This window comes from Piliocolobus tephrosceles, chromosome 14 (genome assembly GCF_002776525.5).
Source record: "Piliocolobus tephrosceles isolate RC106 chromosome 14, ASM277652v3, whole genome shotgun sequence".
NCBI classification, from domain to species: Eukaryota; Metazoa; Chordata; class Mammalia; order Primates; family Cercopithecidae; genus Piliocolobus; species Piliocolobus tephrosceles.
The window spans coordinates 13,579,221-13,589,809 of NC_045447.1; the positions used below are offsets into that span (position 1 = coordinate 13,579,221).

Below are 10,589 nucleotides of genomic sequence, written 5' to 3' on the forward strand. Positions count from 1 at the left end.
TTTGTATTTTTAGTAGACATGGGGTTTCGCCATGTTGGCCAGACTGGTCTTGAACTCCTGGCCTCAGGTGATTTGCCCCCTCTTGGCCTCCCAAAGTGTCAGGATTATAGGTGTGAGCCACTATGCCCCTATTCCTCTTCTGATATAAAAATCCTGGGCTGGGTGTGGTGACTCATGCCTTTGCGCATGGTGGCTCATGCACTTTGGGAGGCAAAGAGGGGGCGGATCGCCTGAGGGTCAGGAGTTCTAGACCAGCCTGGCCAACATGGCAAAATCTCATCTCTACTAAAAATACAAATATTAGTTGGGCATGGTAGCATGCGCCTATAATTCCAGCTACTTGGGAGGCTGAGGCAGGAGAATTGCTTGGACCTGGGCGGCGGAGGTCACAGTGAGCCAAGATTACGCCACTGCACTGCAGCCTGAGCCACAGAAGAAGACTCCATCTCTAAATAAATAAATAAAATAAAAATCCAAAGCTGTAAACTTCTCTTTCAGCATTACTTGAATTTTATTCTACATATTTTGATATTTTATAATTTTTTCCAATCCTGCTCCTTCTATAATATTTTATATTTTCTTTCAGTTGAATGTATTTTCCAATTTCTTTTTTAACTCTTACCGACAGTATATTGCACATCTCCAACTTGAGTTTGATAATTTTTTTTTTCAGCACTTTGAAGATTTAATTTCTTTATCTTCTTCTCTCATTTCTGTTGACAAATTGTCTGTTAGATTTATTGGTTACATGTTATATTCCACTTAAGGAAATGTTTCATTCCTCCGTGTGTTTGTAAGATATTCTCACTTTCTTTGATTCTTTGCAGTTTTACTGTGCTATATTCAGGTGCAGTTTTCTTTATTTATCCTGCTTGAGGTTCACAGAGTTTCTTGAATCTATGGGTTTGTCTTTCATCTGCTTTGAAATATGGTTATTATGTCTCTGAATATTGTTTCCCTTCTATTCTTTCTCTCCTCCACTTCTAGGACTCAGTTACATGTTTGTAGACCTTTTCACAGTGCTACATGTGTCTGTTCTATTCTTTTCTGTATTTTTCATCATTTTTTCCTCTCTAGGTTTTAGTTAGGCTGTTTTCTGTTGACTTCTTTTTCATTTCACTAACCTTGTCTTCTGATGTGTTTAATCTGCTATTTAACCTTAGATTAAGTTTCATATTTCACATATTGTCTTAGTTCTGGATTTTTCCATTTGATTGTTGCTTTATAGATTAATTTTTTTTTCCATAGCCTGGGCTGCATGATGAAACCCCATTTCTACAAAAAATACAAATATCAGGCCAGGCAGTGGCTCATGCCTGTAATCCCATTACTTTAGGAGGCGAGGCGGGTGGATCACTTGAGGTTAGGAGTTCGAGACTAGCCTGACCAACATGGTGAAACCCCATCTCTACTAAAAATACAAAAATTAGCCAGGTGTGGTGGCTCATGCTTGTGATCCCAGCTACTTGGGAGACTGAGGCAGGAGGATCGCTTGAACCCTGGAGGCAGAGGTTGCAGTGAGACAAATTCGTGCTACTGCGCTCCAGCCTGGGTGACAGAGCGAGACTCTGTCTCAAAAAGAAAAACCTAAAAAACAAACCTTAGTTGGGTGTCGGGCATGTGCCTCTAGTCCCAACTCTGGGAGACTGAGGTGGAAGAGTCACTTGAGCCTAGGAGGTCAAGGCTGCGGTGAGCCATGATTGTGCCACACACTTCAGCCTGGGTGACAGAAGCAGACCTTGTCTTAAAAAAAATTTTTTTTTTCTTTTTAGAGACAGTATCTGGCTCTGTCATGCAGGTGGGAGTACAGTGGCACAGTCAGGGCTCACTATAGCCTTGAACTTCCAGGCCTAAGTGGTCTTTCTGCCTCAGCCTTCCAAAAACGTTTATGTTTTATAGAGATGGTGTGTTGCTGTGTTGCTAAGACTGGTCTCAAACTGGCCTCAAGCAATCCTCCTGCCCTGGCCTCTCAAATGTTGGGATTGTAGGCATGAACCACTGCACCTGGCCCTTTTTTATTTTTTAGTAGATTTTAATTCTCTGGCAGAATTCCCTATTTCTTCATTTCTGTTCTACCATGTCTATTTTGTTGATCACACTTAGTAGTCATTTTAAAGTCCTTTTCTGCTAACTACACTCTCTAGTTATACTAACTATAACTGTGTTGGTCTGTTCTATTGCTTGTTTCTCACTTTTAAAATTATATTATCTTAACATATATAGTTATTATATATCTGATAATTTGCTTGCATACTTACTTATAATTAAATCCCCCAGCATTATCTTTCTTTTCTTTTCTTTTCTTTTTTTTTTTTTTGAGACGGAGTCTTGCTCTGTCGCCCAGGCTGGAGTGCAGTGGCCGGATCTCAGCTCACTGCAAGCTCTGCCTCCCGGGTTTACGCCATTCTCCTGCCTCAGCCTCCCAAGTAGCTGGGACTACAGGCGCCCGCTACCTCACCCGGCTAGTTTTTTTTTTTTTTTTTTTTTTGTTTTTTTTAGTAGAGACAGGGTTTCACAGTGTTAGCCAGGATGGTCTCGATCTCCTGACCTCGTGATCCGCCCGTCTCGGCCTCCCAAAGTGCTGGGATTACAGGCTTGAGCCACCGCGTCCGGCCTCTTTTTTTTTGAGACAGGTTCTTGCTGTGTCGCCCAGGCTGGGATGCAGTGGCATGATCTCAGCTCACTGCAACTTCTGTCTCCCTGGTTCAACTGATTCTCCCACCACAACCACCCCAGTAGCCAGGACTACAGGCGCACCCTACACGCCCAGCTAATTTTTGTATTTGTTGGTAGAGATGGGGTTTCACCATGTTGGCCAGGCTGGTCTCCATACTCCTGACCTCAGGTGATTCACCCACCTCGATCTCCCAAAGTGCTGGGGTTACAGGCCCTAGCCAGCACACCTGGCCTGTTTTTACATTTCATTTATTATATTTCTTATTTTTAAAAGTATAGGCTGGGTGTGGTGGTGTCTCACGCCTGTAATCCCAGCACTTTGGGAGGCTGAGGTGGGTGGATCATGAGGTCAGGAGTTCAAGACCAGCCTGACCAATATGGCAAAACCCCATCTCTACTAAAAATACAAAATTAGCTGGGCATGGTGGCGCACGCCTGTAGTCCCAGCTACTAGGGAGACTGAGGCAGAAGAATCACTTGAACCCAGGAGGCAGAGGTTGCAGTGAGCCAAGATTGCACCACTGCACTCCAGCCTGGGCAAGAGAGTGAGACTCCATCTCAAATGAATGAATCAATGAATGAATGTATTAGGTTATTTTCTACATATTCCTTTGATTGACTTAATCATTATTTTAATTATATCTTCTATTTAAGCATATGAAACAAACTTTTTCTTTTTTTTTAAGAGACAGGGTCTGGGGGTGCATATCTCATTGTGTTGCCCCTTCTTTAATCCCTGCGTCTTGGCTGGTCTCGAGCTCCTGGCCTCAAATGATCCTCCCACCTCGGCCTTCCAAAGTGCTGGGATTACAGGTGTGAGCTGCCACACCTAGACTTCTGCATGTTATGTATGATGTTTGTATCATCCTGTTTCTGTTTACTGAATCAGGGGTGCCTTTTTTCTTCATACGTTTTACGATTTTTGTTTGTGAGTCTTCTTTGATGTAATTCTATCAGCTAGAATTCTTTAAGACCTGAATTGAGGATGCCTTCTTCCAATGAAGATATGCATTGCTTTTTCTCTCAAAACTTGGGGGCATTATCAGTTTTTGTTCTCTTTAAGTGAAAAACCTTATAGATTTTTCAGCCATGCAAATAATGTTAATTCAGATTCCCAGACCACATGAGAATCAACATATGGCCATGAATTATTGGGGTAGACTTTTATTGATCTCTTCTCAGAACAAAAGCTAAGGTAGAGTTTCCTTCATGTTTATGTCTCTGGAGCAGATTTGTTTCTAGTTTTCTCTGAGGCCATATCTTTTTGTGCATCCAGTTTTATTTGGGTATAGGTGTATGTGTGGGAGGGGCCATCTTCCAACCAGCCAACCAGTTCTTAGCCAGATGCTACCCTTACTGTAGGAAAACAAGGTACTAGTGCCCACTTATGTCCTTAAACCTCTTCCCCTTCTTTAATCCCTGCCTCTTGGCTGGGTGCGGTGGCTCATGCCTGTAATCTCAGCACTTTGGGAAGCTGAGGCGGGTGGGTCATCTGAGGTCAGGAGTTCGAGACCAGCCTGACCAACATGGTGAAACCCCATCTCTACTAAAAATACAAAATTAGCCGGGTGTAGTGGCACATGCCTGTAAGAGCAGCTACTCAGGAGGCTGAGAGAGGAGAATCACTAGAACCTGGGAGGTGGAGGTTGCAGTGAGCCGAGGTTGCACCATTGCACTCCAGCCTGAGCGACAGAGTGCAACTCACATACATACACACACACACACACACACACACACACACACACACACACACACGTGTATGTTAAATGAGTTAAATGTTTGAGAGGGTAGTTAGTAATCTTCATAAACTTGTTCTCATCTTAACTAAATAATTCCTCTTTTTTTATTTGATAGAAACAGGTACTTTATAAAATTCTCATCTGTTTTATTATCATGTATGTTCCTGAAGTTCTGTATAAGTATTACTGAAATTGGAAAGGATACAGACTTAAATATTGTGTAGGGCCAAAATGTATGGAAGAAATTACTATAAAATATGGATCATAGGCTGGGTGCAGTGGCTCACACCTGTAATCCCAGAACTTTGGGAGGCCAAGGTGGGCGGATCATCTGAGGTTGGGAGTTCAAGACCAGCCTGACCAACATGGAAAAACCCCATCTCTACTAAAAATACAAAATTAGCCGGGTGTGGTGGCACATGCCTGTAATCCTAGCTACTCTGGAGGCTGAGGCAGGAGAATCCTTTGAACCTGGGAGGAGGAGGTTGCGGTGAGCCGAGATTGTGCCATTGCACTCCAGCCTGGGCGACAAGAGTGAAACTCCGTCTCAAAAAAAAAAAAAGGATCACAGTTGTATTTCAGCATAGCTAGTTCTTCAAAAGTTAGCTCTTTTTTCCTTCATGTAGCAAGGATTACTATCAAGCTTCTGTGTGTAGAAGTTGGGCTGGAAGGTCAGGCATCGTGGCTTATGCCTGTATTCCCAGCACTTTGGGAGGCCGAGGTGGGCAGATGACTTGAGGTCAGGAGTTCGAGACCAGCCTGGCCAACATGGTGAAACCCAATCTCTACTACAAATATAAAAATTAGCCAGGCGTTGTGGCACATGCCTGTAATCCCAGCTACTCCAGAGGCTGAGGCAGGAGAATTGCTTGAACACGGGAGACAGATGTTGCAGTAAGCTGAGATCATGCCACTGCACTCCAGCCAGGGCAACAGAGCAAGACTATCTCGAAAAAACAAACAAACAAAAAAAAAGAATTTGGGCTGGAGATTCTTGTGGTGTTAGTGAAAAACTTGCCCCTCACAAAGCACACTACTACACATGTGAATTCATCCACCAGTCTGTGGAAGTTAACATGTTTGTAGAACCTAATATAGTCTCTGTGCTGCTTCTTTTTTGTTTTGTTTTGTTTTTGTTTTTGTTTTTGAGACAGAGTCTTGCTCTGTCACCCAGTCTGGGATACAATGGCACGATCTCAGCTCACTGCAACCTCGCCTCTCGGGTTCAAGTGATTCTCCTGCCTCAGCCTCCCGTGTAGCTGGGATTATAGGCATCTACCACCACACCTGGCTAATTTTTGTATTTTTAGTAGAGATGGGGTTTCACCATGTTGGCCAGGCTGGTCTTGAACTCCTGACCTCAGGTGATCCACCTGCCTCAGCCTCCCAAAGTGCTGGGATTACAGACGTGAGCCACCATGCCTAGCCCCCTGTGTTTCTGTAACTACTTAAAAAAACAAAACCTGAGGAAGTTTATTAATCAGTAGACATGTATATGGCTGGAGAGGTATGTGATAAAGCAAATATAAAAAAATGCTTATTATAGGATCTAGATGATGAACATATGGATGTCACTGTAAAATTCTTCCAATCTTCCCATCGCTTGAAAATTTCCATAATGAAATATTAGAGAAAAAGGTACCCAAAGCCCTGAAGTACATGTGAAAGTCACAATTAGTAATGTGATAAAAGTCTTCAAAGTCTGCATGTTGCATTAAGGCTAGGTTGTGGTTTTTTTTTTTTTTTTCTTGCAGGTTAAGTTCAGTGAACTAACTGTTGACATGTTCCGGATGTTACAAGCTCTGGAAAGGGAGCCAATGAATTTAGCTTCCCAGATGAATAAACCAGGAATGCAGGTAATTTCCTCTTTTACATTTGCAAGTTTGGTAACCCTCTGGCTGCTTCTCTCCTGATAGAACGCTGATTATTCAACAGGTACTACAAACTTATTGAATAAAGAATTAACTTGATGAGATATGGAGAAATAGATAAGCATAATCATAGTAAGACTGAGTGAAAATAAGACTTACTTGATAAGGGGTAGTGAAAATAGGCATTGATAATTCATTTGTCAAATGCAGCTTATATGTATAATGTTTTCTGTGTGTAAATATAGGAATCAGCTGACAAGCCTACTAGACGAGAAAATCCCCACAAGTATCTTCTCTATAAACCAACCTTCAGCCAACTATATACCTTCTTAGCAGCATCTTTTAAGGTATGTGTGATCCAGTACTTTTTACTATGAGGTGAAAGTATGCCCTAAATAGAATCTAAGAGTCACTCGTTTGAAAAAATATTTAAGAGTTTAGGTAAAATATAAAAATGAAAAACTGCCTTTAGAATAATGATCCTGATAATAGATATTTTTGTTTTGTTTTGTTTCTTTCTTTTTTTTTCTTTTTACTTCTGGTAAGCTGTGAAATAGCTGTTTTGGAATGAAAATTGCTTGTGATGTTGTGATTATTCCCATCATTAATTAATGATAATAGTGGTTCTCCTTCCTCCAGTTTTTTATTACTCAATGATTTTAAGTGTAACAGTGCAGAACTGGCCAGGTGTGGTGGCTCACACCTGTAATCCCAGCACTTTGGGAGGCCAAGCTGGGTGGATCACCTGAGGTCAGGAGTTCGAGAACAGCCTGACCAACATGGAGAAACCCTGTCTCTACTAAAAAAATACAAAATTAGCCGGGCGTGGTGGCACATGCCTGTAATCCCAGCTACTTGGGGAGCTGAGGCAGGAGAATCGCTTGAACCCGGGAGGCGGAGGCTGCGGTGAGGCAAGAGTGCGCCATTGCACTCCAGCCTGGGCAACAAGAGCAAAATTCTGTCTCAAAAAAAAAAAAAAAAAATGCAGAAAAAGCAGAGTGCCTAGGCTTCTTATATACTCAAAGAGCTCTACAAAACATTTAGATCATCTGAAAGAACTGTGAGAAATAGGAGAATTCTTCCCAAAGTCTACGTAGAGAAAGCCACAGGAGGGACTTTGGCTTTTAGCCATATAGTCAGGATCTTTACTTCTCCATTCAAGTTTTCAGAGAATATTCTCTAAATAATGGGGATTTTGAAGCAGAGAAGGTCTTCACAACTTTTGACAATAGTTATAGATTAATAATGAATCTCTGCTTTATATATAAAGTCAGAACCAAGAAGAGCATTTCTTCACTTGGAAAAGACAACAGTGCATTCTTATTTATTCCACAACTTTAAAATGTCATGAACTTTAAATAAAACCATGTTGTTTATCCCTGTTTGTTGTTTTGTGTATGTGATTTTCTTTAATTTCAGGAGCTGCCTGCCAATAGTGTGCTTCTGATTTACCTGTCGGCCACTGGCGTTTTCCCCACAGGTCGTTCTGATAGTGAAGGTACAATAAAGGAATGCTCCCTGTTGTGAGCAGGGCTTGAATTCTCTTTATTTTCTACAAGACGATGGCCCATAGCCCACAGACCATCTCAGGCTTTCCAGACAGACTTCCAAATTTGAAACCTGGTCTATTTGTTGATTGGCAATTTTGTAGATACCCCAGTCTGTCGTATTTTCTGAAATGTTATATGTCAAAGCCCATAAATCATCAGAAAATTCATATATTAAATGCATGCTTCCCTATCAAATTTATCAAAAGCATAATATGTAAATACATTTAGATATATATAAGGAGTTTGATGTTTCATAGTTGAAAAGGATGATGGAATAACCAAGCCTAATGATCTATTTCACATCTTTGAATTTTTCTGAGCTTTCAGTGCATTGGGGAATCCGGTCAATGGCTACATGATGGCTGAAAGTCTTTGTAGAAATCAGTATACTTTCGTAACTGTGAAAGTTCAAGCCCTTGTCATGATTTTGTTTTCTGTCCTTTATTTTGTTTTATGAATTCAATCTGTAGAATATCGGGATGCTGTTTCGGAATAAAAACTTAAAACTGTCCAGAACATATGAGTCCAGAAATTGGTCAGAATAGATAAGTAACTTGGATGTAAATAAGATAATTAAATCTTTGCCTGGGCAAAAAAAAAAAAAAAAAAAAGTCTTAACATCCTTAACATTTTCCTCTTCATTTGTTTGTTGAAATTTGCATTCCTTTATAAAATGCATGTCCTTGCCATCTTCCTTGCATGACCTACAGATTCTCTTAAAATGTTAAAATGAAAACAAAACAAACCTCTTTAGTCTTTTCATTGCAGTGATTTTTTAAAGAAATGAAATATAATACAACATTAAAAGTAATGTAAAAAACTAGTTTTTTGTGATAGTACTTTTATTTATAATTATCTTTATGTCATATGCTGTTAAGTCAATTTTCTGGGTCTCCGCTTAACATACTGACTTTTTTACTTTTTTCGAAGTATGATAGGTTATCGTACTTTGATAGGTCCTTTGAGAGAGATTATCTGCACATCCCACAGTTGCTGTTCCATTTAGACAAGAGTTGAGCTAATTCGTATGAATTTAGTGGGAAAAGGCTAACTTCAGAACCAGAACTAAAGTGCTTGATACGATAGTGATAATAATGGATTTTTTGCATGCTGAAATCTGGCAATACATTCTTAAAGGTGAAGTTTTTGTGAATGAGAATTTTCAAATTCTATTCAAATATTTTCCTAAATTTTACAGTTACTGGCTCATTTAAAATTGTATTTACTTATGAGATTAAGATTTCATTCTTTAAAAAAAGAGATTATTTTATTCTGCAACTGCCTTTTTTTTTTTCTGAGACAGGGTCTCACTCTGTCATCCAGGCTGGAGTGCAGAGGTGTGATCATAGCTCACTGCAGCCTCAAACTCCCTGGCTCAAGTGATCCTCCTGCCTCAGCCTCCTGAGTAGCTGTAATACAGGCACCTACCACCATGCTCAGCTAATGTAAAAAATTTTTTTGTAGAGACAGGGTCTCGCTATATTGCCCAGGCTGGTCTGGAACTCCTGGCCTCATGCAGTCCTCCTGCCTCAGCCTCCCAGAGTGCTGGGATTACAGGCATGAGCAACCATGTCCAACCAACTTCCTTTTAAAATAATATTGTTGAACCTGAGATTTTAAATTTGCTTGAAATGTAAAGGTCATTTTGAACATCCCAGATCTCCATTCCTTTTATTACTTAGAATAATGATGCCATAGATTCTTGTTTTGTTTCTCATTATATTGTTTGAAGAACTGCTGAATAATCAAATGTTTTTGAAAATGTTGAAACTGACAACATACTGAAATCATTTAAATACTCCATTAAATTAAAATGTTAAATTTTAAAAGAATTTAAATGTTGTGTGATTGTCTTCCCTTGAATCAATGAGAGATTCACACGGTACCTTTGTATTTGAACATCAGGTCAGTGTTAGTCTTCAACTGAAGTCTAGGATTCTTCCCTTTGTTTTTATAGGTCCTTATGATTTTGGAGGCGTACTTACTAATAGTAACCGGGATATTATTAATGGAGATGCTATCCACAAACGAAATCAGTCCCACAAGGAAATGCACTGGTATGTATTCTGGTGTCTCCTCTTATTATAAAAATCATACATCTGTCTGTAAATAGAAAAAATATTAAGTAAAATGGGGAGTTTTTTCTAGTACTAGAATGATTTCATTAGACTAATATTTTGGAACAGACCGGAAACACTTATTTGGATTCCAGCAATAATTCAGGCTCTGTCTATCCTAGGAAATTAGAACTTTTGGTTGATATTCATTGAATAAATACTTTATTGAGTATCTATTGTATGTTACACAGTGTTTAGTCACTAGGGATATGTCAGTGAACAAAACTGCATTCTAGTTGGAGACAGTATATATATACATAAATAAATATGTCAGGACATGATACATGTAAAATCAATACAAACTTTTTTTTTTTCACTCTGTCACCCGAGCTGGAGTGCAGTGGCACGATCTCGGGTCACTGCCAGATCCGCCTCCAGGGTTCACGCCATTCTCCTGCCTCAGCCTCCTGAGCAGCTGGGACTACAGGTGCCCACCACCACGCCCAGCTAATTTTTTGTATTTTTAGTAGAGATGGTGTTTCACTGTGTTAGCCAGGATGGTCTCGATCTCCTGACCTCGTGATCCGCCCACTTCGGCCTCCCAAAGTGCTGGGATTACAGGCTGAGCCACCACGCCCAGCCCAATACGAACTTTTTTTTTTTTTTTTTTTTTTTTTTTTTTTTTTTTTTTTTTTT

The 10,589-nt window shown here is 40.1% G+C and overlaps 1 protein-coding gene across 1 annotated transcript in view; it reads left to right on the top strand.

Moving 5' to 3' along the window:
- Positions 1-10,589, top strand: part of SCAI (suppressor of cancer cell invasion) — a 190,555-nt gene that overhangs the window by 136,560 nt on the left and 43,406 nt on the right. The window contains exons 10-13 of the mRNA XM_023217161.1: positions 6,170-6,271; positions 6,532-6,633; positions 7,706-7,784; positions 9,794-9,893. Of these exons, the coding sequence (XP_023072929.1) occupies positions 6,170-6,271; positions 6,532-6,633; positions 7,706-7,784; positions 9,794-9,893 (383 nt within the window). The remainder of the gene's footprint in view (positions 1-6,169; positions 6,272-6,531; positions 6,634-7,705; positions 7,785-9,793; positions 9,894-10,589) is intronic.